Source organism: Melospiza melodia, chromosome 1 (genome assembly GCF_035770615.1).
Source record: "Melospiza melodia melodia isolate bMelMel2 chromosome 1, bMelMel2.pri, whole genome shotgun sequence".
Taxonomy (NCBI): Eukaryota; Metazoa; Chordata; class Aves; order Passeriformes; family Passerellidae; genus Melospiza; species Melospiza melodia.
The window spans coordinates 102,025,351-102,052,933 of NC_086194.1; the positions used below are offsets into that span (position 1 = coordinate 102,025,351).

At 46.0% G+C, this 27,583-nt stretch overlaps 1 protein-coding gene across 3 annotated transcripts; it reads left to right on the plus strand.

The window, feature by feature from the left end:
* Positions 1–2,998: 2,998 nt before the first annotated feature.
* LOC134421664 (serine/threonine-protein kinase SBK2-like) lies at positions 2,999–11,214 on the plus strand. Of its 3 annotated transcripts, XM_063162863.1 has the most exons (5): positions 3,010–3,050; positions 5,291–5,376; positions 8,892–9,087; positions 9,775–9,977; positions 10,234–11,214. In XM_063162863.1, exons 3-5 carry the CDS (start codon positions 8,901–8,903, stop codon positions 10,801–10,803), a joined length of 960 nt encoding a protein of 319 aa, XP_063018933.1. In that variant the 5' UTR covers positions 3,010–3,050; positions 5,291–5,376; positions 8,892–8,900; the 3' UTR covers positions 10,804–11,214. The 3 variants fall into 3 exon arrangements, with proteins under 3 accessions (XP_063018927.1, XP_063018933.1, XP_063018922.1); XM_063162857.1 differs by lacking the exon at positions 5,291–5,376 and having other exon boundaries at positions 2,999–3,050; XM_063162852.1 differs by lacking the exons at positions 3,010–3,050; positions 5,291–5,376 and adding an exon at positions 3,166–3,246.
* The last annotated feature ends 16,369 nt before the right edge of the window (positions 11,215–27,583 follow it).

The window sequence follows — 27,583 nt, forward strand, 5'->3', positions numbered from 1 at the left end:
GTGGTTCTTAAGGTACTTGACGGAACATGGTGGATTTCTCTTTGGAAGGGCAGTAATTATAAATTACTGTATAATTTGCAACCATACATCTGGCATCATCTGACTACAGAGCCCTCTCTGTTAGGAGATCGGACCCGAGCCTTTAGAGCTGTGTATGCCTGTACATGAAGAGCTGCCGCTGTTCTGATGTGAGTGAAACAGCCTGCTGTGTATATGCTGAGGATGAGCAATAAGGGGAGAGAAAAAAGGATGAAAAGGAGAGCCCTTCTTGACTATGTCCCTTTACTGTAGTTGCTTTAGTCCAGCTGTTCCTCATGCAGTTGCCACTGCTATGACTTTGTGACACTGGCTGCCATGTCTGGCTCTTGGAAATTTTCATGCTCTATTATTTTTCTGTGTACTGCCTATCTGAGCCAGACATGCAGGAGACAGGATATTCATCATGCTAAACCAACCATAATTCAGAGGAGGAAAATGATGCACTTTCATACAGTGCTTGTTACATATCATAGGCCGTCCCCAATGCTTGTGTGTGTCACAGCAGTGGGTTGACTCTGGCTGGATGTTGGACACCCACCAAAACTCCTCTATCACTCCTCCTCCACTGCTGGACTGGGGAGAGAAAATATAACGAATGGTTCATGGATTGAAATAAGGACCAGGAGAGATCACTCACCAATACTGTCACAGGAAAAACATTCTTGAATGAGAGATTTTAATTAAATTTGCTGCTAATAAAATCAGAGCAGGATCATGAAAAGCAAAATAAGACCTCAAAAAACACCTTCCCCACACCCTTCTCTCCTCCTAGCTCTAACTTCTCCACAGCCTGGGACCAAACTTTCCAAGACACTAAGGCAGTTTTGGTTACATCATGTTTCCGTGTTCTCTCAGTGTTGACTTTGACCAACATCTTGTTTGCCAGCTGGACAAAATGTGTGCAGTGTGGGTGAGAGAGGTGTAGGTGTTAAATTACAGAGGTCCTGACATGCACTGGTGTGGACTTCATTAGCAGTGCAGCAACTCTGGGGCCTCCAACAGCTGTCCTGTGCTCAGGGAGTGGAGGTCAGGGATTCTCAAACATGCATGTGATACACAGTACGTGACATATTCCCTGGTAATGAGGAATGCAGGACAAGCCCTGTGGATGAATGGCAGGTCAGGAGTGAGCCCTCAGTGAGATTGCTACTTGTCAGTGCACTCCAGGTAAGGCTGTGGAAGAGGTCTCTTCTCTAAACTAAATCCCCCTGCAGGTGCCTGTCTCAATAGGAATGGATAATGGTGGGATTCTGCCCTTCAAAAAATTAACTGGAAAATAGGGAAGACTACTAGACTACTGTATTTTGTTCCTATATCTGGAAGCATATTTAAGATAGCGACTGGAGAAGAGAGAGGGACTGGGGGAGTCAGGGAACCTGGGCTGCTTTCCCAGCACTGTGTTGTTACTGTAAATTATAGCAAGTCCCCAGGGACATTTTTCAGTTCTGACTTGTCTCTCAAGTAAAGCTAATAGTCTCACACTTTCCACCAGAAGACTAGATTATACAGGGTCTCTGTTCCTGGAGAGGAGTGGTTACACTACACCATTTATCCCAGTGCTGAGTTCTTGGATATTGGATAGGTTTCTTTGGTACACTCACATCACCCCTAGCTGTAATGTTCCTGCCTGTATGGACTTTGCACATTGAAGGCTGTTCCCAATCATGCCTTTCAGAATGTGTGTAAAGGCACAGGCTTGAATGGCACAAGACCTTTAGGTCATCAGCAAAACAATCTGACTCCCCACCCCTCATCCAGAAGCAGAGGGACAGCTGGAAGCCTGACTGTGCTACTCCTCTTGCCCTCTGATTTGCAGCTCCTCTGAGTGGTAGCAGACTGGCTCTTCACAGGCCTGTGCCAGCAGTCCAGTGCATCTCACCTTGTTACCCTTCTGTGAGGGCAGAGCACTGAGTGACAAGCCCTTGGCATAATTATTGTCCCTTCTGAGATCAGATGAGAAGGTTCAGTCCTGTGCTGGAGACCCAGAGTATTTATGTTTTTGGGGGGATGCTCTTTTCTCTTAAGGCTGTCTTTCACCTCTCCCAGCCTTCCTTGCAATTCTCTGACCCCCGGGAGTGCCAGGGCTCATCATTGCAAGTGCCCAGCATAGCTCTGGCTCTAGGGAACAGGGAGGCCAGTCCTGTGACACACCCATGTCACTGCTGCTGGCAGATAGACAAACTGATCCACTTCCTTGAGGAAAAAAAAAAAAAAATCTGTGTTTAAGAGCCAAGATGCAGGGCCTGCATGGTGTCCATGCATCCAGGAGCTGTTTTCATGTCCATGCTCAAGTGGGAGAAGGAAGGGCTTGGTACAGGACTATGCTCTGGGACAGGTTCTGAGAATAGTTAAAGTGTTCCCAAGTCATCACAGTTATCATTAATAATTTCAGCTCCACCACCATGCTTTGCAGTGCTGGTGTGTGTGAGGACCCTGGCCCATTGGGTCCCAAGAGGGGTTTTGAGCCAGCCATGGTTTGTGCCTGGTCTCTGATGCTCACAAGCACGGGCACCTTTGGTAGCCAAGGAGGAGCAGTGGCAGCCCATGGTCGTTCTGATCCCTGCCATTGGGAACACACTCCTACTTGGCACAGCCCTGGAGCAAGGACCTTGTTCCAGCCCAGGGAGCTGCTTTGCTCCTTCAGCAGTAACGAGAGCCCAAGCTGGAGCAAAGGGCCGAACAAGGTGGGTCTGCCAGTGGCTCCCCGGGGGTTTACAATGCTATGGCTAGAGCAGAAACAATCCCGCCCCGACTCCTGAAACACATCCCCCTCCATTAAGAGGGTAGCGGGATAGTCCTTTCCTCTCCCTTTCCCCTCTTTCCTTCCCTCCGGGAGGTCACCTTCAGCGGGGAGCCAGCGTGCCCCCAGGCCCAGAGCCATGGGGACGGGGCGGAGCGTCACGCTCGGCCCCGCAGCTCCTGGCAGCCCCGGCGGCTGCTGGCGCAGGCTGAGCCCGGCGGCTGCGGCGAGGGGAGCGCGGCTGGCTGGCTGCGCTGCGCTGCTGGACAAGGTGAGAGCTCAGCGCAGGCGGAAGGGAAGTCACAGCAGTGGCAGGATGAAAGACACTGGACAGGCGTGTGAAAGGGGCACACACCCCTCTCAAACAGGTTTTGGAGACTCGAGCGTGGTGTGGCGGCACAGTGCGGAGCGCACCCGCTTCCCGCAGAGGGCTGATGGAGAGCTCCTTGGTGGCTTTGCCCTGGAAGGTCGCTTTGTGTCCACTTGTGTTCGGTGGGATGGTGCTGTGCTCCTGGCGGGTTGGTTGGGAGAAATGTGTGATGTGGCTCGGTCCCAGTGAGATTGCTGCCGGTTTCTGTCCGAGGAGGCTGCTGTGCGGAGCCCGTGGTGTGCTGCATGCTCCCGAGAGGCTTGCGGGGCTCTCCGGGGACACTGCTGGGTGTCTCTGCCCGGAGCAGCAGCTCTGCTACCGGCACAGTCATGCCGTTCTCTGCAGAGAGATTAAGCACTAGCCTGCTGACCAGTTTTAGAAAGAAGCTCATAAATCTTCCAGCAATAAGGCCACAAGCAAACGTTGGGGTAATCTGTTCATATCCCTTGTTATATTAGACGTGGTTTGAGTTGCCTCGCACGGGGCGACAGGTTTGCACCGGAGTGGACCTTTTAGGGGAAAAAAAAATGCCATTCTTGGACCAAAAGTTAGAAAGATGGAAGAATATTCTTCCACAACGTTTGATGAGACTTTTAGGGGCAAATATCCTTCTTCACAGAATGCTCACCACAGCGGAGGTCTGAAATGGCCTCACTTCATCTTCATCTATTGGCTTTATTATAATGCTTTTGCCTAACTGGGAGAGCCCCTTTTAGTGAAATTCCAGTACTCTGAAAAGTGTATACAGATGATAGAGTAACTTCACCATCTGTTTGATAAGTTACAAAGACAGCACCCCTGGAATTTTCCCCTGTAATTTTCAGCCCTCTTGCCATTGTCATGATTGTCTCTTGTCCTTTTTCTGCCAAACTGGGGACACCAGAGGTAGCTTGCTCAACTGTGGGCTCACTGATATTATTAAAAAGACAGAAAACATCCAGTAACTGGTTCAGTTGATCTATCAGAAGAATTCAGGAAATTTACCCAGGCTTTCTTCGTATCAATGGATTTTTAACATTTCAAGAAACATCATAAAAAGGTAGATAAAAAAGAATACAAAGCAGAGCAAGCAGAAAAATAAATTTATTATAAAAATACAAATTCCACTGGTGTGTGATATTCTCAATTGTACAGAAGCTGTTAACAGGTGGCCAGCTCTTCAGAAATACAGCTTCCCTAACTCAGCTGATTTTTGGAGATTAAATTTCAGACTGTCTCATTGCATCTGTATGTAGGAACCTCTGCAGAAACTGGAGTTCACTGTAAGAGGCACATCGCCTCAGAACAGATCTCTTCTTTTGTTACAATCATCTCAGCCTACGTGAAACTGAACAGCTGTCTCTACTTTTTTTTTTTCTTGTTTGTTTTCTTTTGTTTACAGTGATGCTTACTTTCTTAATTTAGCATCTGGAAAATGTTAGTTTGCCTCTCACTGCTGATGTTTCCTGCATCTGAATCTTTTCAGGCATTCTCTTTAGCAGAGTGAATGCAAAAGTGAAATCTGTAACATCAGTAACCCTTGATCTGTTATGCTCTTAGACTTGTATCTGTAACATTAAGATGTGTATCTATCTCGCTGTAGATTATTTCTACTGCAATTCTGTATCATCCAATGTTTTAAGGCCTGCAAAGGCAGTGAAGCTATTCCAAATCTGCATTTCTGGATTTACGTAGTGCCCATTAAGCAGCATGAAGAAACTAGATGTGTCTGATTAGTATGACTTTATTTGCCTTTTTTTCCCCCCTGTTACTCATCCAATGCCACACTAAAATCCTGACTTCTTTGGTCATTTGGGATGCTTTTGTATCTGTGTATGTGTATGCATGTACACAGTTGCAGTTTTACCAAGCAACGCATTGTCTACCCAAACCCTTTTTTGTGCCATTTGCAATATTTTTCTGGACGATTTCAGTGTTTCCTTCAAGATCATTGACAAAGATAAAAGTATGATGACACAGTTAGGATTGAAAAAAAAATTGTATAGGGTGAGAATAACAATAAAATATGGAATTTTCCACTATATACTGGGCTTTTAAATAATTAATTAAAAATATGTGGCTTCTTAGTTTAGACCAATGCCAGGATGAATTTGTACAGATAACTTTCAGGAAATGACCAGTGAATGGGACCTAACTTTCAGGAAATGACCAGTGAATGGGACCTTTCTGGCAGCTGCTGTATGAACCAATACCAGGATGAGAACTGCTTCAAACCAACAATTTAGAGGTTGGTGGGAGGTGCCTGCAGGTGGGGTCCTTACACAGCCCTGAAGCAGAAGTGTGATAACAACTGGGTGAATTGATCTGGATTACTTGGTGCACTAAATCCATTTGAGCAAAATGTGCTTCACTAAACACAGTGCAAAAATATTCAAGTAGAAACCAGGTAGGCAGCACATCTAAAGGGACTTCCTCCATGAAGAGCAAGTTGTTTTTTTCCCCCAACGTTCCCCAGTAATTTGGAAGAACTTTGGACTCATAATGGATGTATAAGGTAGTCCAGCCTGTGTGTCAGTCCTTGAGGCCACAGCATGAGGCAGGGGGGAATTCTAGCTGAATGTGTGACAGGAGGCATTGCCCCCAAGACAGTCGGTGTTTTAATGTGGGGGTGGGAGGAGAAAAATGACGAGACTTTAGAAAAGAACTCTGAAACAGATCTGAGAGCTGGACAAGCAGATTGGACAATCTGAGAGCTTGGTTTGACAATTAGACAGAAAGTTGCTGGAAGGCATTGAATCAATAAGAAGACTGACAGGGGTCTTGATCAGAGAGCTTAGAGATGCCTATTCTCAATTCAGAATGTGACCACATTTTGTGGCAGCATCACATCTGTTTTTCAACTAACTGATGTAGGCACTACAGGAACACAGCGTGAGAGATGCTTTGGGAAGCCTAAGTAAAGCATCAGTTAAATGCATAGCCTGAGCTTCATTCTTGTAGTTTCACACAGCGTAATTAATTGAAAATATGTTCTCATAGCCTGTGGTCATACCTCTGATCACAGTGCATATAAACCCTGCAAGGGTCTGGAGAAATTTAACAGGTATTAGAAACCTCTTTATCTGAGAAACTTCAGCAGCAGGTTAGGTAAATTCAGATTAGGTTATACCTAATACCTAACAGAATACCTAACAGCAAGAATGTTCACACCAGCATTTATAATTGACCAACTGTCTTTGGATCAAGCCTGAATGACTTTTTGAAAGAGATGCCCCAGATGCTATTTGTTATTTGGTTTTTGTTAAGGCCCTGTAGAAGGTCAGACAAGAAAATGGACCCCGCATGTCATATGCTCAAGGCCATTTTTAATAGAGTATCTTTGATATGAGAAGAGGCTGAAACAGCTGAAACTCTTCAGCTTGAAAAAGAGAAGGCTCAGAGGGGATCTTACTGGTATATAAATATCTGATGAGGGGTAATGAAGAAAAGGGAGCCAGACTCTTCTAAGCTGTGATCGTTGATGGGAGTCTCCATCTATGGAGATATTGAAGACCTGGCTGAACACCTTCCTAGACAACCTGCTTCAGCTTGAGCAGGTGACTTGGATTAGGTGATCTCAAGAGGTCCCTTCCAACCTAAACACCTCTGTGATTCTATTATAGCACTGTCTCTGTTATACAGGGATCACACTGTCTTTGGCTTTTGACATGTATGAAGTGTTTTTCTGCACTAAGGATATTAGTCATTTTGGTTGAAGAACCAGAATAACATTACCTGGACTAAGACATTGTATCTCCATAGGCTAGATCCCCCTCAGCTTCTCAGGTGGTTCAGAGGTATCTCGTGATGGTGTAAAGGATGTGAACTTTTTACTGCTGCAATTAGAGATTCTTTTGAGGAAATACAGTTTCTCACAGTCAGCAGCCTGGAAACAAGAGCTTTAGCAGGGATGAAGCCTGGAAATGATAGTGGAGGAAAGAACAGGTTTGAATAGGACTCTGCCTGCTGCCTTCAGTACAGCACAGCCAAATGGTGAATGCATGCTGCTCAGGGCCCTGCTGACCTCCTCTTCAGTGCTTGTCAGTCTGCAAAGGGAAAATGACACTTTAGAAGGTATCACAAGTAGGTGCAGAGCATCTAGACAAACTCTACTCAGCAGTGGCCCAAATTTGATCCTCACTTACCTTCCTAGCTAATCACAGTGGCATCTCAAAGAAAGACCTGAATGTGTCAGCTATTTTCTCAAGTACGGACTTTCTCCTGTAGTTCGTGACTCCAAGGGCAGCAAGGGCCAAAGTCTGCAAACTGTTCTGGAGTGACTGCAGCTGGGGCTTCCTTCATAAGGAGCCCTGATCAGACCCGCAGGTCACAGGCTCTCAAGAAACTCTACCCATATCCTCTGGATGATCTGTTCTTACAAGGTGGCTCGTTCACTTTATTGCTCTACTCTTGCAAAAAAAGTAGGGCCAATTACTTGGCACTTCTGAATTGGATAAAATTTAGAAATGCAGTCAAGGAGAGAGGGAAGGGAAGAGTAGCTTCCCCACAAATGGTCCCAGGCTCCTGTAGAAATCCAGCATTGTTGTAGATTTCCCAGGTTTAAATAATTATTTTTTTTCCAAATTTCTGTATTTTGAAGAATGACTGGATTTAGCAGCAGTGGGGCTCCTTTGCAGAAGAGAAGAGAGTCTCCTTTTCAGACTGTGAAGACAGTTAAGATATGAGAGTATCTGTCATAGAAGGAGAGGGTAACAGAGCTGGGATTTGATCAGGTTTAGAGGGGATCATCTGATTGATGCATATGAACACCTGCAAAAACACACAACCAGGTGTATCACAGTATCAAATGATACTGAGTGACAGAACTAGAAGCAGTGGGCCTGAAAGAGAATTTCTATTTAAGCAGAAGTTAAAATCTTTTTTACCACAAAAGTGATTGAACACTGAAACAGGTTACCCATGGCAGCTGTAAAGTCTCCATCCTTGCTGATATTTAAAATTGGACTGGTCTAGCTAACCCTCCTCTGAGCAGGATGTTGCAGCAAGAGGTCTCCAGAAGTACCTTCTGGCATTTACCATCCGGTGACTCTGGTTCTGTTCCCAGGCCCAAAGTGCTTTGTTCAGAGCACAGGGAGAGAGTGCTGCCACAGAGGCCTTAAAATGCTGCCTTGTGGCTGGCTGGGAAAAAAGAAAAACCACTTCTCTGAAATGGGCCTGAAGCAGCTGGCTAGAGCTCAAAATGCCATTGATGTCCTAGGTTACTTCCTGTACAAGTTACTTGGCTGCACAGAGGCATGACTTTTGGTCAGAAATGTCATCAGGCATGTGAGGTACTAAGCTCCCTTTGGCTTTCCTGGGACACTCTACCTTTTGTCACATGTCCTAAGGGACAGATCTGTCTCATCTGCTGACTCAAGGACTTTCTCCAGTAAGCATTAGAGGTGGAATTTTGAGTAGAGAGACGAGGTCTTGCTGCAGTAGGCTAAGGAGAGCAAGGAGAGGTGACTGGATCGTACTTGAAAATCTGGGACTCTGCTAATGTTTTGCCTGTTGTCTAATATTAGGCAAAAGGATTAGGGGGCTGGAGGAGGTTCCCTTCAATAGAGAGACCTTTTCTATGGTGAGGGGCTTTGCCCAGAGATGTGCTGTATAAAAGTGCAAATTCAATTCTAGCACAGCAGCAAGAGTGCTCAGGCTCCAAGTGGCAGAAATACGCCATGGCATGGTTTGTGTTGCATGTTTGATCTGACTTTCTCTGAGCGTGCTGTGATGTTCCTGACTCTGGCTGTGGTGTTCCTGCAGCACTCAGCGATGGCAGAGAGCTCAGCTGTGACCGCAGCAGTGCCAGAGAGAGCAGCACCCACCAAGCTGGAGGAGCTCCTGGAGATCACGGCTCAGAGCCTGGTGCGCGCCGAGGTGGCTGAGCACTATGAGGTTGTTCGGGAGCTGGGCAGGGGCAAGTATGGCCACGTGATGCTAGTGACCCACAGGCAGAGAGGTAAGGAGCTGACTGCACCCTGTCAACTACTGTGCCTCTCCACTCACTGGCGCATGGGGTGCGCTGGTGGCACGTTGGGGACAGACACCAGGTACGGCAGGGAGGATCCCCAGGGAGACCAGCAGGATGGGGACCTTCCCACCTAGGGACTATCCCGTGACATCCAGCCAGGGACCAGGTGATGCCAGGGGGCAGCCCAGATTATCTGGCAAGGTTATAGTGATAAAACAGGTCCAAGGTCAAGCTGGGAAGTTAATCCACAAGCCAGGATCAGGAGAGTTCACAGATATGCACCAACATGCATGTGGTATAGACGGAAACAGCAGTCCCACCACAGGGCTCAGTCGCAGAGCCCCAAGCCAGATCCGAAGTGGTGCCCTAAGGCCCATGGACAGAGGGTGTGAATGAAGGTCCTGCGTTGGCCATATGAGTGCCCTGACACTGCTCTTCCCCAGTAGTCCCAGCTCAGACTGATAGGCCCATTTATCCTGAATGCCCCTACTCTGCCCAGGGCTCAAAACTCACACCAGCTGCAGTGCCTGTTCCCAGACCTGGTGTCCACAGAGTATATCCACACAAGCTTTGGAATAGAGACCTCCCTGTGGCTGTGACTGCCTAGATCTGTGGCTGCTCTGTCTTGCCTTGGTGTACTTCCAGAGGAGTCAAACTCACTCTTCCCATCCCCAGGGACTCCTATGGCCCTCAAGCTGCTACCCAAAGCCAGTACCAAGCTGCACACCTTCCTGTATGAGTATTGTGTAGCACTGTCCCTCGCCACCCACCCTGCCATCATCGGCATGTTCGGAATTGCCATTGAGTCCAGCCAGTACTATGGCTTCCTCTACGAACCAGCGCTGCACAAAGACCTCATCTCTATCATCAAACCCCGTGTGAGTGTTGCCACAAGGCCTTGGGGACTGGGCTGTAGCATTTGGTCCCTCTGGAGGCTGGCTGGGTCAGAGGGAAGGAGATAAAGGCAATGGCTGTGGATCTATCTGGGGTCTGCAGCACTTAAGCAGCCTTGGGCTTGCAAGGTGAGAAATGTGAAGGTGTTTTCCAGTGCAGAGCACTAAGGTGAGAGCCCATCTGGCAGGGCTGCTGAGGTGCCCCATGTGTGCCATCCCGCCTGTCTCTCTCCCTGCCCAGGATGGGATCCCTGAGCCGGCCGCAAAGCAGTGTGCCAAGCAGCTGGTGAGCGCACTGGAGTTCATCCACAGCCGGGGGCTGGTGTACCGTGACATCAAGCCCGAGAACGTGCTGCTTTTTGATCCCGACTGCCGGCTCGTCAAACTCACTGACTTCGGCCTCACAAGGCCCAAGGGCACCAAGCTCAAGCTGGTGGCCGGGGTAATCCCCTACACTGCCCCCGAGCTGAGCAACACTGCTGATGCCCAGGGGGTGCCCATTGACACCAGCATGGATGCCTGGGCCTTTGGGGTGCTGCTTTTCTGCCTGCTGACCGGCTACTTCCCCTGGGAGCAGAGCCTGCCAGAGGACCCTTTCTTTGAGGACTTCGTGCAGTGGCAGGAGACAGGCCTGGAGAAGGACGTGCCCCGGCACTGGAGGCGCCTGACGGCCGAGGCTGCCGGCATGCTGCGGAGCCTGCTGGCTCTGGATCCCGCCAAGCGCGGCCCTGTCAGCGCCGTGCTGCGCTACGTCGGCTGCCCTTGGCGGCAGGAGGACGGACGCGGTGAGGAGGCTGCCGTGAAGTCCTAGGGCAGTCCTAGGCCCTGGTCCCCATGGCAGGAAGGAGGGAAGGAGGGTCGGAGCCTGCAAGGGGCTTCGGGGTTTGGGCACCATGATGGCCTGGGTGTGAGACACCGTGGTGACCCAGAGAGCAACTTCTCTGCTGCACTGTCCCTGCTGCCACAGAGCCAAGCTCCTTCCCCAGCAGATGGCCCTCACCCCAGGACTCAGTGCTGCCCAGTGCAGCCTCCTTGTGGCTTGGAAACATCTTTCTCTTGGAAATGACTGCGTGTGAAGCATCCACTTGTTTCCTAGCCACAGGAACTCCAGGGAGTTATTTAGGCTGCAGCACTTGCCGTGCCTCAAAACAGCAAAATATGTACTTTTGTGTTTCTGTAAGTGGCTTGTTTTCCCTCATAATAAATGCCTGTTGGGACCCGCTTGCTGTTGGAAAGCACCCAGCATGTCAGAACTTGCGGCTGTCTCAGGACAAGCTGTCCAAGGCATGGGCCATCTCTGGATGCTGCCTGTGCCCTCACCAGGACCCCTGGAGGGTGGTTGCAGGCTGGTGGATGGGCTGGGGAGATCCCAGCACGTGGCTGTGGATGATGGCTGGGGAACATTCATGGTGTTGGAGGTTATCTCATGCCAGCCCAAACACATTTCTTCCCTTGTATTGCCTTCAGGTCCTAAGACAATGTCCTTCATGCTCCTTTAAATGCCTGGCTACCCCTCTGCAAGACCTTTCTTCTCTGCTTTCCTATCACTTCTTTAACCCTTCCCTAGACACACACCTCTCCTAATGCCCTGATATCATCCTAGGTGCACATTTGAATCCTGAAAAGGAGTAGCAAAGAGGGAATTAGGGGTTAGTAGTAATTTTTACTTTTCTACCTCTTTTCAATCCCCAGGATTTTGCTGTTGGTAATAATCCCTTCCCGCACTTAACCTGGTCTTTTGCTGGAAACATTCACAGCTTGTTTTTCACTCTCAGGGACTTCATAACTTCAAAAAATGCAGTGTCCCAGCACTATACTTTCTAGCATTTCAGCTTTTTTTTCATGTCAGACCCTTTCTGTACGCAGTCCTTCTTCTACGCTTCCCCAACCTGCAGCTTTTTTTGTCCACCTTCTTCTCCCCCACTGGCATTTTAGCATGTCTTAACTTTTCTACCAATACTACCTATCACCTGGTAAATACCTTTTGCTCATCACCTCTGTACTACTATTTTGTGCTGCTCCTGCTCCCTACATCATTTATGTCTTGAGTCTTCCAACTCCCCAACCTAGCTTACCAAAGAGCGTTATGCTCACACTGTTCAAGATACAGTTTTCTTCTGCTTACTTCCATCTCTTACAATTTTTCATTACTTGAAATCATAATAAATGCTGCTCAACTCCAGCCTGCTGAGATTGGCTTTAATTACTCTTTAATTACTGTAGGAATAGCAGAGAGATGTTAAGGTGCCAACATGGTTCCTGCATTTAGAGTGGAAAAGCTTTAAGATGAATGGATCTAAAGGCCAGGTAGCTGGCAAGTATCCAGTGAAAAATAATGGAAAAAGCATTTGTTGCAGATGTTAGTTAATGGAGAAATACAGAATAGGAATGTGGCTTTTTGGAATGAGACATTCAATTTCATAATAAAGTTGTGTTTAATACAGTAAATTCATAGTGTTATAGTACAGAGTTTTTGTAAGTCATGACCTATTGATTAAAAGAGAATTATGATATGTTGTATTGATTCAGAAGATGCAAAGTCCATAAAATATAGATTAAGTGGATTGAGAACTTTTGATAGGCAGAAGAGATAATTGTCGGCTTGGAATGCTCTATTTTGTCTGGTTTCTGCAGGGATCAGTTGTTAAATGAGGACTGATTAACGTTTCCAACCATGATTTTAAGGAAAGTACAAATCAGGTAAAACCCTACAGATGACACAAGCATGAATAGGGTGGTTGCAAGAAGAACAGGCTACTCAAAGAGATCTAGATAACTTGATAAGTTAAGTGTATTCAAACAAAATACATTTTCTTACAGGCAGGAGAAACATAATTAGGTAGGAACACATAAGAATAAAAGCCACCCTTACAAAAGGACCCCTAAAAACTTGCCAAGTCACAGAGGACACACAAGATTACATGAGTTCTTACTGTGTTGTCCTGTTAAAAAAGGCAAATGGGCTCCTTGCATGGCTAAGGAGGCGTAGAGAGTAAGGATGGTCAAATCTTCAGCAAAAACAGCTAACAAGATTCCTGCTGGCCTAAATATGAGTGTGGGAGGTAGGAGTGAGCCATCATGGGGAATTCTTGGGTATGGCACCACAATTACAGGCAAGCTGGAAAACTGGAGACGGCTCAGGAAAAAACATGGTGGGACTGTGGTTTAAGGCTGTAAGAAAGTCTTAAAGAAACTGACAAGTGAAACTAACTAAAATAGGAAGACTAGATGATGGATTGATCATTATTGGTATAGAGTACTGAGAGGAAAATACCACCTACTACTGGCCTATTTTAATTTGAGAATGATCCAAGAACAACCATGAGAGGCTGAAGCCAAACACTCCAGTAGTGAGGTTCTTGCCTACTGAAGGAAACCATCATATGAGCAGAGGCTGAGAGAATGGGGAATGTCCAGCCTGGAGAGGTGAAGAGTCAGGGCGGATCTTATATCTCTTTATACTTCCAGGCATAAATATTAATAGAGAGAGGGGAGGCATTTAAACAACTGAAAAATGGCTTTATGGTGATGGTGGCCAAACTTTGTAGCATTGGTTGTGTATCTATGGCTTTGGCAATGTTCAAAGGATGATTGGATAAGGCTCTGGTTAACTTTCTCCAGCTGTCTCTCTTTTGAGAAGGAGCTTCGTGTAAGCAATCTTCAGATGTCCTGTGTGGCATCAACCATGCTGTGATTCCACAACATTTTTTATTTTGAAACATTCGGTGTTGCAGCTAAGGATGTTTAGGGCTCTGAAATGTCTTCTCCCTTGGAGTTGCTCAGCATGGCTTCAGCAAAGCTGTGTGCCAAATGCAAAAAAGGCATGACAAGAAAGGGTTAGCAAGATTTTAGGATTTATTCCAATTTAAAGTGAAACTGAACCGATGGAAAATTGACATCTTTGGGGAAACAGATCAAGCTGCCCCATGCCATCAGGACCCAGGCTGGTATTTTTTGCGGGAGCCAATTATGCCAATGAGGATCCAGGATTCTGTGCTGTCTGACAAAGACAATGTGACAGGATAATGGCAGTAAGAAGTGACAATAATGAGGATTGTTTCTCCGTCTCCTTTGTCACAGAGCCTTGAGACTTTGGTAGGAGGGGCTTCTGCTGCCAGAAAGCTGTGTGATGTATAGTGAAGGGATGATCAGCACTGTGACTGCGTCATGCATGTGATGGTGGTGGGGACAGGGCTGCAATGAAGCAAGCACAGGTTTGAGCACAGTGGCAAAGAGCCCCACTCTGAGCCAAGTCCTCAACTCAGGCTTCTTTTCTCAGTAGCTTGTTCATAATTGCAGCTGGATTTCTTAAACCAATGAATAAACAGACTTGGCAAAGACTATGCCCAGGGGGTCTGGAAAAGGATCTTGTTGCCCCCATCACCCCCGGAGCAGCTGTTGGGAGAGGCTGAATGGAAGGGAGCTGTGTGCAAGCCCTTTGCATGCCCAGCCTCTGGCTGCAGGAGGGCTGGCCAGGTGCCCAGCACTGTAAAGGGCAACACTTCAGCTAATGTAGGCACGAGGGATGGGGTGGATCCAGTGTCATCCCCAAAGGGGCATCAGGTGGCTCTGAAGAGGAGGGAAAACGCGGTACTTCACTCCTCTCTGGGATGGAATGAAGAGATAAATTGGGTAATTACCGAGCTCACCACACTTTGTGAATTCTGGCTGCAGGTCAGTCCAAGAAGTGTGAATCCAGGCCCTGGTGCCCTGATGCCTGCAACACACTGTGTGGTATTTTCTGGGTTCCCCGTCGTAGGGAGGAAATGATGAATGTGACTCCATGTTCTCAGAAGGCTAATTTATTATTTTATGATCTATATTATGTTAAAGAATACTATACTAAAGAATACAGAAAGGATACAGACAGAAGGCAAAAAGAGATTAATGAAAAACTCGTGAGTCTCTCCTCAGAATCTGACACAGCTTGACAGTAATTGGTCATTAAGTTAAAACAATTCACATGAAACCAATGAAACAATGACCAGTTGGTAAACAATGTCCAAACCACATTCCAAAGCAGCAAAACACAGGAGAAGCGAATCAGATAATTATTGTTTTCATTTTTCTCTAAGGCTTCTCAGCTTCCCAGGAGAAGAAATCCTGGCAAAGGGATTTTTCAGAAAATATGACAGTGGCAACACTGCATGCACAGGCTGGGAGCATGGATCCAATGGCTTTTGGTGGGATGTATGCTCCATATTTCTGGGTCCCCTCATGCACCTCACTGTGGATTCTGTTTCCACTTTTGCACAGTACAGTCCACATGGCTCCTCAGTAGTTACACTCAGCAGCAGCCCGGGGAATGTGGTGCAGATCAGAGACTGCAGAGTGTAGGGAAGATACAGGCCAGCACTGCAGGCAGAAGGGTGATGGGTTGAGCCTGGATCTATTAACTGAACAAATAGTTTGATTGTAACTCTTCTACCAGTTAGAAGTGTTGTTAGGAAAAAGTGAGTGAAGGCTGTTTCCAAACAGAGATGTGAAAATTCAAGCAGATTTGAAAGTGTGATGACCTAAAAGTTGTGAAAATGGTTAAACAGTGCCCCAGATGACTCATCTGAGAATTAAAATACTGAATGTTAAAAAGAGCCTTTAGGCAAATTATTTAGACTAACCACAGGTCAGCAGTGTCCCCAGCACAGACTGTTTTCTTACACTGGCTGGACTTGGGATATAGAGGGCAGGGTAGGACCAAATTGCATAGTGGGGTCAACGTCATCTTCTCTTTCTACACGTATAATAATGAAAGTCACTGTATTGGAAGACAGAGCAGTGACTAAAGGCAGGGTAGAGACTCAGCCTTCAGGGATTTAGCAGTTAGGGCTCTGGAGTAATTTCTAGAAGCTTGCATGTAACTTTCCTTCTGCCTTGTCAACTCCAACACTTTGTTACTTCCATCTCTTCCCACTTAAAGCCTTTTAAGTATGATTACTGTGACTGAATCAGTTTCTTAGGAAGGGTGGTATTCCCCAGCATTCCCTGAGCAAGACTACAATGCTGACCACCCTGTGTGACCTTTCCCACTCTGCATGCAAATGTCAGGGCTTGAGACTGCAAAAGGTCTGAGCACCACTTACCAAAAATGAGTGGGGGAAAGCATCTCAGACCAGGGAATATGACAGGGGAGATGCAAGACTGCAGGATGTGTGAGCCTAACTCTTCCCACACTGCTTGTTCCTGAGTTTTGACTTTCACTTCAAAGACAAAGCAGGCCAAAGCTTTGTAAAAGCCATAAAATATAGCCCTGTTCTGATCAACTCTCCCTCTGAGCACAGGGATTGGAATAAATAGTAACTAAGGAATAAAAATGGTGGATTTTTTTACCTTTCATTCTTACTCATGTAGAGGCATGTTGGTGACAACTGCAACCCAGCTGATGTCTTCTAGAGCTGCTTGTAGCTGAGAGGCCATGAGAAATCATAAAATGCTATTGTCATGTTGGGATCTCTAGCTTGTCAGAGTGACCCTGAGAAAAGTTGGAAATTGTCTTTTCCCAGGCTGGCACTTGAAGGAGTCAGAGTTCTTCATGTCTTGGTCTCAAGGTTGTTTATTGTATCTTGCCTGTAAAATTCTTTCTCCTGTCCTGCCAAGGTCCACTCAGCAAGACAGTCCAGGCACTCTGCCTGTCCCCGGGGCGGTGTTATGTCTTTATAATAAAAACTACAATATTTACAATTACTTTCCAGTACCTGTCACCTATGTTAGACAGTGAGCTTCTATCTCTAAACCAATCTAAAAGTGCCAACATCAAGCAGAAGATGGAGGCCAAGAAGAAGAAGGAGAAAGGCTGGACGCACCCAGATCCCTCCATCTTGCCCTCTGAACCTCCATTCTAAAAACCTCAAAATCTACTTTTTCACCTCATGATAAATTCACTATCATTCTGCTCAATTTTTTCGTGGCTTGGAGATCTTCATCTAAGGTTTGTAACTTGCTCCAGGGGTCATAATCAAAACCACAGGCATTCTGGGCTCTGTGCCAGGGTCTCTGAGCCCCCTGGCAGGGGTCTTGGCTGCTCAGGACAGCCAGAGTGATATCCTGTGTCCTGACATTGTCATGCCAAAGAGCTGCAGGATTGAAAGTGACTGGAGCACAAGATACCTAGTCCCTGACATGGAGTTTCAGCTTTTAGCCTTTTTTTTGCTTCTATCCAGCATCTGTGGGTGGAGATCCAGAAACCTTAGGTAAATACCTCAGACAGGAAAATCAAAGGACCTGCCTCAGTGTTTTTCACAACCTGTAGCTTGCACAGTACCTTGCTACCCGTACTTTAATTTTAGCTTCCCCTGTGCTATGCTGCTGCTGACCACAAGAAGAGGAGTGACCACTACTAAATCCCCTGATGGCCAATATCAGCCAGCACACTAGACTTCCCTACTTAGAGTGCTCTGAGGTCTGACAGCCAGGCACACCAGCCAATAACCTGGGCTTGCCCATATACAGGTCTGCCTGTTGCTGTGGTGCATTTGTTTTCTTTTCCCTGGGCTGATAGGCAGCTGGGCATGTTTATGAGCCCTGAGCCTTGGCTCAGCTTTGTGCAAGAGAGGGAGGAAAGGGGATTTGGCCTGGCCCAGGGTGGTGACAGAAGGCAGTCACGGCTGTCACACAGACTAATTGCACTTCTAACCCTCTCTGCTGTTTACAAGCTGCCCCCCACCAAGGACTCGTGTCTCTGGCTGGCACCAGTGTCTCAGGGTAGACACACAAGGCTCCCTTGGTAGCCACTTTCTGTGTGCTAACTCAGGGTGCAACTTCCACCTGTACTTTGCTGACATATTTCGTAGGGAACAGCATGCTCTTGACTGAACAGATTTATTTAAGTGAGGTGCTCGGGAGAAAAATTATCTTAAGGGGTAAAAGATTAGTTTTTTTAAAGTATATGTCAGACATCTAGCTATGCAGAGCTGGCTTCAAGCAAAGCAGTCATGCTACCATGATTAGAGTTGGTGCAGATGTCTTCAAACCACTGCTTGAACAGTCCTGTGTCCTTGACCCCAGTGTTGCCCGGTGCCTGGCACAGCTGGTTGTCTTTCCTTCCACTGGCAGAGTAGGTGATGGAAGCAGAGCAAGGACTGAGACCTCCAGGCATTGGTTGACATCTGCTGAATCTGCTCTTTCCAAATCCAAGTAGAGAAAAAGTGGCAGCTTTTACATCCCCTTGTTCTGTCACTAACAGCTGTTGCAGCTGACATTTGCTTTGAGATATTATTTTATCTTCCTCTTCAGGACAGTAAATCTCACAGAGATTGCCAAATGCAGAGCTAACTCATAATTGTCTTCCCCAGGGGCATCCTGGTCAAGCTTAACTCCTAACTTCAACAGAGCCTTTCTCTGCTTTACCCTGCACCCCTTTCTGCAGTTGCTTCATGACTTTTGGCTGCTGAGCCCTCTTAGAAGAAACCAAAACACATTTAATGGTTCATACCTTTATGATTGATAAGCCCTTTGTTGCCTGCAGGTCAATTCCCTGAGGTGTGGATTTGTTTACCTGTCCAAAGCCCTGGAAGTGAGCAAGATGAGCAAATGGTAGACTTCCATGCCTTTGAATTGAACAATACAGATTAAGTGCAGGAATGTCACAATACACCAGATTTACATGATGGAGCAAAATTGCAGACAGACACCTGCCTGTCCTAGTCCAGGACTCAGCACTGTTGTGTCCAGCCACACAAGTGTCATGGAGGCATGAGAGGAATAGCTGTGCTATCCTCAGAGGTACAGATTATCCCAGGGGAGTGGTGAGAGCTGCTCCTTGGATATGAGGCTTTGGTAAAGTTACAGTGTTCACCCAGCTGTGGATTAACATCTCTTACACCGAAAGAAAGGAAGTTTCCAGGGACTCTTTTCCTCCTTCTGCTCTGAGGAACTTTCAGGAATTCTCCTTCTGTGGTACAGTTTATTTGCTCTCTCTTTCTTGCATTTTTTTCAATCTTTATCACTCTTGCAGCCCTGTTTCTGCATCACTTGCCCATCCACATTTTCTCCTTGCTGGGGTCATCCTGGTGAAAAAGAAATGTCCCTTTATACCAAAACCTGGAAAACTTTATATTCTCAAGAAGCAGCACAGGGACTGTACAACTCAGTGGTTTCTTTCCTTGATTTGGGAGAGGTGCCACTCATTTGGATCAGTTCACCTCCTTGCCCCACTGATCTGGGGACTGTAGCAAGTAGCAGCAGCACTTGTGTCCTCAGGGTCCCCTCTCTCACATCCACACTGCTCATAGTGCTTCAGAGGAGGCTGCAGTGCCTTCATTCCATCAGAACTGTTTATCCCTCAGCTGGAAATGTCACTTGCACAAAGAGCAGCTGCTGTTTGGGTGCTGCTGGTAGTGGGCTAGGAGGGGACTTCAGCAGGCAAGTTGGGTGGTTTCTATTCCCAGCACCAGAGGAGGTGGGTGCAGAGGGAAGCTGGACCTCCTGGTGATTCTCTGCATGTCTTTGAAGGCATCCATTGCCAATCTCTGTTTGAGTTTACTGTTGCTGGGCTGCCCCAGGAACTGCTGAACTGATTGGTCTTTTCTGTACTGCTCCATAATGGAAATCTGAGGATGAAGTGGGAGCCATGATAGGCAGCCCTTCTGCCCAACCCCTGCACAGCCTGCCACCCTCCCACTGGTTCCTGGCTACACAAGGGCATGTCAGGAATTGGATAGGGCTGGCAGAGACCTGGCTGTAACAGGATGCCCCTGTCCTTTCCTTTCTTTCTGTGACAGGAGAGAGATGAGTTTATGGCATGTGGTGTGTGGGGGCTGCCAAGTGGCACTGGTGGAAAGAATGGTGGCACCTCAAGAGGGTAGATTGCCACCACCACCACAGATCTGACTGGTTCAATGAGTAGAAAACTTGCTGATAAGTAGTTTGGATACAAAGCAAAGTCTTGAGCTGCAACGTGGGTCACTCAGCAGGCTGGGAAAAAAAATATTAGTAATCTTGACTTCAGCTCTCATTAATCATTAGGCATATCACTGTTCTTCCAGAGTGGGGCAGAGAATTGCAAATCCTGACCCTGACTGCTCGTTTTCATTTCCACTCATTCCCTTCCTACCTCATGTTAGGGAAAGTAAGGGCAGTAACGTCTGTTTGGACCCAGGTCCTGTTTCCAGTTTTTGGCATGGCTACTCATTTTCCCAAGCTCTGATACAGATTTTATGTTGTTCTTTAGTGACTCTTGGGACTGTTTTCAACTTGCTAGCAAGGAGAGGATGGCTGGGTATCATCCTCATGTTAGAATTATGCAGTGGAGAGTAACAGGTCAGGACCAATGCTCAGGTTGGATTAGGCTGGATTTCTCATCTCAGCTTCTAAATTTTCAGCTTCTTCTTAAGATTTGAGGAAAATGGCATGGGGAAACTGCTAACTGCTAAAGAAAAATAAAGATAAAGCTAGGGGAGAGGAACATTTCCTTAGCAAAAGCAAAACCAGAGCATTTGTAAAGCTGGCTCACTTTAGGCTGGATACTGTTCTGTTCTTTTTTCTGGCTCTTCCCTTTACTCTGGGATACTGGAAAAAATCTCCATGCTGTCCACAAAGCTGTTGTTTTGTAAATCTCCCTCATTAGCCTTAGCTTCATTGTCTTTGTGATTTGAACATGTACTTACTTCAGAGATTAATCTGGTCACCATTTCATTGACAGATAATTTTCTTGCAATTAGGAGGCAAGGGCTACTACCTGGCAGGCTGCAGACAAGGGAAGAGCTTATGAAGACACATATTGCTTAGATTACAGAAGTAAATCTCACCCTTATGTACAGTTTGTCAGGCAAGCATCAGCACACCTGTCATGTCTGAGCATTCAGTAAATCAGGCAATTTCTTGCCTGTGACATGGGGCTGAAAAGAAGCATTTAAAAACAGAAAGGAAGGCAATACATGTTTTGAGACAGACTTCACAGCCTCAAAGAAAAAGAATTTATTCGATTTTCTTCACACTCAGACATTTTTGTTCCTTATAGTGCTGTCACTAGGCTAGTGAAAAGGAAATAATGGAATAGTTGCTGAGAAAGGGGTTTAAGACTTCTCAAACCTTCTCAGTTTTCAGGCCTGCAGTTTTGCCCCAGGATTTAGTTATGTTAGTTTGCAGAGAGGAAAAATGTACATGTTTACTCTGGGTGAGTAAATTGAACACTAGACAAATTCAGCATTAGATTAGGAGCTGGTAAAGTGTGGTAGCATGTAAACTGGGGTATATGTAAATGATTTCCTGCACACCCTTTCTGTATCCCTCCTCCCTGATGGAGCACAGCCTGCGTGTGCACTGTTACTGGTCACTTGGGTCCTGGCTTCCACAGAGATCCTGGCACACACAGCAGAAGCCAACAGGGCCAGGTCTCTGATGTGGACAGTCAGCACACCAGATCCACTGAATTACCCTCCCTGTGCTCAACCAGACCTCTGCTATCTCATCTGTGGCACTACTTAAACCCTGACAGGAGCTGGCCCAACTTCCTTTAATGACCTGGAGCAGAGACTGCAACTCAGACCTGGAAGAAAGGATTACACTCCCACACCAGCTACTGACGGTGTGTGGGCCTGTCCCCATTCTGCCTTATCTGCAGAGTAATTTCTTGGAGCGAGGCAGGATCTGCCTTTTGCATTACCTTAAAGGGACTGCTTCCCTACAGGAATTCTCACTGCCACATCTCAGTCCCTTGGATGCTCACACTGCTGCATTGCAGTAGCTGAAGCTTCCAGTGCTGGGAGGGTGCCAAGGATTCAAACACTCGTACCCACTATAACTCCTGCCTCAGGAATCCTGATTTGCCTGGGACTTAGTAACATGACCTGTTTTCCACCAGCTCCAAAGTGCTCCCTCCAGAACTGAGTTTCATCTTCTCTCATACTTAGTTTCAGCCAAGGAATGAAATCACTGTGACAGCCTCTGAAATTTGTTGTCCCTGTTAACTTCTGCACTTCCACTCAAAAGCATTAATATTTACTGCTCAGTTTAGGAATAGACACATCTGTTCTCTGCTCTTCCTAAACCATCAGGAGCTAGAGGTTGCATACTTTCTATATTACCAAAAGAGAAGAAATTGTGCAAACTTTCTTTGTCAAGAAAAAGAAGGCAAGGCTGTGATGATCTGTCCGTCTCCTGGGCATGATCTCACATGATCCCTGCATGAAATAGCAAGAGAGAGAGCTTGACCCAGATCCTGAGGCGTCAGAAATGGAGCTCCCATGGGATTTGTAGCAGTAGCTTTTCTTAGGAGTGAATCAAGGTAGCTGAAAAGCAAGGCAGCATAGTGAGTGTTAAGAGGATGTACCATTGCAACCTTGTATTGAAGTTACTCAGCTAAGGATGTTTCCTAAGTGGATTTTCAGTCATTTCAGTCACTCCTTCTTCCCCACTCCTCACCACACATCTCCTTCTGTCCCTCTGTGCTCACTCCCACTCACTAGCACTTGCACTCACTTAACCTTAACTATTAGTGCTGTCCTTAAATCAGAGGCAGTGCTGGACACTTGCCTTTCCCAGCCTTTGGCCTTCTTCCAGTTACAGCGGACGCGTTAATGAGAAGACCTCATATCTAACTGTCTAGTCAAGGCACTTGCAAAATGCCAGCCAGCACAGTAGCTGGATGTGGAAAACAGAAACCAGCTAATGTCAGCTCAGAGCAAGACTCAAATTCAGAGCAGCAGAGAGCAGGGAGAATCCATGACTACTTTGGGCGAGCACATCAAGACATGGTTCAAAGGTCCTTGGAGAAGTGTTATTTTCATTGGAAAACCCAGCTGAGGGTGGGGACCATCAGCTCCTGCTGGTGGATTTTGGATACACCACCTGGCAGCAGGCAGCTGGGGACTTAGTGGTCCACACGTGGGGGAATGGTCTGGAGATTGCAGAGGACTTCTCACTTGTGAGCTGGGTGATGAGATCAGTCAGTGAGTGATGAGTACGAGCAGCTGGTAGAGAATTTCACCACGGGACAGTCCAGTTTAGAGAGTGGGAACTCAGCAATTTTAATGTTGGGCAGTTTTTTAATGATACTCTGAGAACTAGGTGCCGTAAGGCACATAAATCAAATCTTGAAACTGAGACAGTGTGAGACCCTGATGCCCTGAGATCAGAGCAGCTGAGGTGACACTAGATAGTCTCCTGTGTACATGGACTCTATTTGTGCCAGCAGGGAAACCACTCCCTCATGATCTGGAGTGAAAAGATAAATGACATTTTTTAGGATCAGTTTGGTTACTTGTGGGTTTTAGAGAAACAGATGATTTTCTTCACATATTATAAAAAGACACCAGACTGCATAAGAAATCACAAAATCTTTAAATTAAAACCAGATTTTAAAATATTTGAGTTATAGTTATTTTTCTTTTAAAACTAAATGACTTCAAATTAAATGTGAATTCAAGGAAATCTTCTCAAGACTGTTCATTTAATATCCAACTAATCAAAATATTTAAAGAGGGAAAGCAATGCTGCTTCACTGACATTTTTGTAAATTTTAATGAGTTAATTTTTTTTTGTTATTGAATTTGTACAAGATTGACCCCAATATATAAATTAATTTTTTTCTCACAAAAATTAGGCTATGGGCAGCATGCATTCTTCCTGTAACTTTGGACTGTGCTCCAGGAAAAGAGGTACATCTAAATGTCTTAGATATACCTTTTTAAAAGTCTTAGCTTCAAAGTTCTGACATTTGCCTTGTGAGAATCAGAAACAATCTGCCAGTTCACCAGTGTTAGCCAGTTACCCCTTGCTCTTTGCATCAGCTAGTTTTATGTACAGCACAAAGTTTGAAGAGCTTTTCTCAACAGTTATAATTTCACATTAAACCAATGGTTTAACCTAATCCAATATCCTGTTTCTTAAAAAAATAGTTATGAGAACAGGGCAAGCATATAGGGGACTGTCACAATTCCTCCAAGACACTTCCCAGCTTTCAGCTGATTTTGACTTAGGAGGAGTCTGTAGATAGGTAGAGACTTTAAATGTAGCAACCCTTAGCAGATTTTTTCCTCCCCTATGGATTTGACAATGACACTACATATTGCAGTCTAGGGAAGGGAATATATCATCCTTGGCAGCACAGCTGGTTCATGCACAGGAGGAACTTCCTCATTGCTGCTTTGTCTTCAGCCACAGTGTTGGAGTACTTTGAACATGATACTGAAGAAGTCATTATCTTTTCTTGTCGAAGGCACTGTATCCATTACAGGCCCTACTTCAAACAGAAAAAGAGAATACAAACGGAGTGTTTAAAATCCTGTGTTACTCAGCTGCTTGACTTTTCTGGGAGGGAGAGAGCATTTCTGCTAATACCCCATCCCTCAGAGCTGTTGTCTTTAGCAGTCCATGACAGCATTACTCATACTGACATTTTCCTAATTCTAATATATTTCTTTACATCCTTACTAAAGTTCCAAGTATCTACCATTCCCTGTGATCAAGTTATCAGATTGTGCTGATTTCCTCAAGGTTTCCCATCTTTCCTTTGCTCGCTCTACTTTTGCTTGAACAGACTGTCTTGCTTTACACTGCATGAGAGCCACACATGTCAAAGAGTAACAACTCCTTCAATGGCTGTCTGAAATTCTCTTTCCAGACCTCTGGCCACTGTACTCTTCCAGAGCTCCTTGGCTTCAATGTACCCAAACAAAGAAAAGCAGAGCAGATTCAGTCACAGTGACCAGGGTCAGTAAAAAGTCAAGGTCACCAGGCAAGTCCAACTTGATAAGGCAGGACTGAGGACAAGCCAGGAAGTCAAATCAGCATCATCAAGGCACAGGCATAGCTGAGACATAGTTCAGGCAAGGAGCAAGAGCTGAGCTTAAATGCAGAGGGAGGGAGAGCTTCTCTCCAGCTCTCTCTTACCCCCAGCATTTTCCCATGTTCAGTGAGCACCCAGGCACCAGAGAGCTGGCAGAGACCTGTTTCTCTCAGTGCCTGTGCTGCTGTGAGCCAAGAGCCTCACCACAGCACAACTACTGGTCCCAAATAGCTCAGGGGACTTTCACAAGGAACACGTATTCCAGTGCATGTACACCAGACAGGAATCACAGCACCTGTGTTTTACAGAGAATGTACTAAAGCTTTACTCCATAGTCATTGGAGTTTAGCAAAGTGTCTCTCTTGTGTCACAGAGAGGAGCTGCTTATAAAGCAAACACTGTCAGCCCACTTAGTTAGCTCTTTAGCATGGTGAGAAATGTTCCCTGGCAGAGAGTTCCTGGGAAACCCTCCAAGACGTGACATGGAGAGGTACTTCTGCACGAGGAGGACCAGCAAAGCCAGACCCAAACCTCACAACTGAATCATTGCTCCTCAGATGATGCTGAGACCAGAGGGTGTAATAACCATCCCCACAGCCTAGGTAACAGCAATTTCCAGTACTGTGAGGGACAGTCCTGCCATCCTGCTACAGAGCAGAGCAGCCACCATGGTGCCCCCTTGTCTGTGCAGACTTGCCATAAGGACATACAGCCCAGGGAGGTTCTGGAGCCATGCAGATTAATTAGGTAAGTAGGTATCCTCATATCCAAATGTCTTGATATTTGAGGGAGAGCTAACAGACCTGCAGATTGGCAAGACTTGCTTGACTTCCTCCCTTGCTCCACTTAAGATCCTATCCCTAAACTGGTCACATTGGATCATTGGGATGGGAACTGTTCACATTATAAGGTGTCTTTCCCCACTCAGTATGCAGAAATGAGCAAAAAGTGAGTTTTCCCTCAACAAAGGAAGAATGCATTTGTATTAAAGTGTCTGTAGAGAAATGAGAAAATTGCTTCACAGCTCTGTTAAACTCTATTCCTGAAAAAATCCACTCAGACTGTGGTGGGTCTGAAGTCAAAAGCTCAGTCATGAATGCACAGCCCCCCCAGCTGCTGCAGTGTGAGGGAGTGAGAGGACCCTGTGTGCTGTGCTCTGTGCTCCTGGCAGCCTTGCCTTGTGCCCCTGCAAAGACAAGTGTGTCAGCACAGAGGTGTGAGATCAGGAGGAAAGGAGCCCAGGCTTGGGAATGCAGCAGGAAACCAACAGACCAGGCTGGGAAAAGGCAGCTGGTAACAGGGGAACTAGAAGTAGCAGGACACAGAGGCAGGAAGATGTGAGAACTTGGATCTAAAAGGACACATGGAACTTAGTCACAAAATTAGCTGAAGTAACTGAGCCCTTGAGGGGAAGTTGTAAAGATTTATGTCATTGCTGACATCTGTGTGCTGTGTCAGTGATGTTGGGAAAGACCTGCTGGCTGCCTCAGCTCGCTTTTAAAAAATCCAGATGCAGTCTGCTATGGCAGTGATGGGTGGATATTGCCCTCCCGTGGTGAACCCTGCATTTTCCCAGGAGTCATGGAGCATGAACAGCAGGGCTCATGGACCTCATTTCCAAACACACCACCAGGCCAGGCATTTACTGCCCAGTGGTTAGAAATGGATCATGATTAATTTGAACATCTGTGTTTGCCTCACCCAGCCCTGTTGTTATTCAGATGTTTCCTGTTTTGTTTGACCAAGGCCAGGCAGCACACAAATTACCAATATGGGTATTGCCACTGTTCTGTCAAAGCACAAATTTAATTACTCCTGCTGTGAAAGTGCACCAGTTTGTGCTGCAGTTGTTTCATTAATTTGGTTTAATAGTTCCAGCTGTAAGCTGCATGCTGTGATGAAAGCCATTTGTCCTCCAGTTGTCTCTATGCAGCACTGACTGATGGTGCTAACGCCATACATCTGTTATGTTGAAGCACAAATCCCTGAAAAAATAACCACTTCTATTTCTTACAATTTTATCAAAGTTCCATTATCAAGCTCCAGACTTCCCCTACTAAGATCTAATTGAATATTAACAAATATTTATATACAGAGCACAAAATGTTTATTTCCTAGAGCCACATCAGCAAAGCCATAATTTCAATTTTCAAAGTAATCTCTCCTGGGTTCCTAAGCGCTTCTGTATTAAGCAGCTGTTTACAGCCAAAGCCTGTGACTGTGTAGGGCTTGGACAGCAAAGGGGGTCCAACCACGCCAAGGGACAGAAGATGAAACACCAGAAAAATTGGAATAGCTGTTTTCTCGCTTCCTTTCTATCACATCCACAACTTCACTATGAGGTGAAAGGGGTACATTAGTACAAGTACACTGCTCCCTTTCAAGTTCTAGCTACAGCTTTCTTTTTGCACTAGCAAAGTATGAGACAGCTCCACACAAGTCCAGGTATTTATGGGTTTCTGGAGTCACACTTAAAACTCTGAACAGATTCAGAATGCCAGAGCTTGGCAGCAGTAAAACTGATAAACTGTTGTTGTCCATTGAACTGCATCTAAATGAAGCTAATTTGGGAAGAGGTAAAAGAGTAATGATAAAACACTCACTACTAATTTTTTAATCAATGACAATAAAGCTTTGCATGATTTATGCTCAAACAGTTCTAGAAATAAAACCAGTCTTGTAATTAGTAAACTTGTTTTCCCTTCTATCCTTCCTCCTCTATCAACACTCATTGAAGAGTTTTTTTTTTTGACTCAAGTGAGGTAGTCACAGCAAAAACCAATCAGAACATGACCTGCTAGCAAACACTGGCCGGCGAAGAGCTTCCTCTGCCCTATGTAACACAAGCAATGCTGAGTTGGTATTTGTA

Bases quoted from the DNA above. Each gene is read 5' to 3' on its own strand.
- LOC134421664 (XM_063162852.1), top strand. From the start codon at position 3,214: ATGGAGAGCTCCTTGGTGGCTTTGCCCTGGAAG. The intron at 3,247-8,891 runs GTCGCTTTGTGT...GTGTTCCTGCAG, and splicing joins TGGTGGCTTTGCCCTGGAAG to CACTCAGCGATGGCAGAGAG. The intron at 9,088-9,774 runs GTAAGGAGCTGA...TCCCATCCCCAG, and splicing joins AGTGACCCACAGGCAGAGAG to GGACTCCTATGGCCCTCAAG.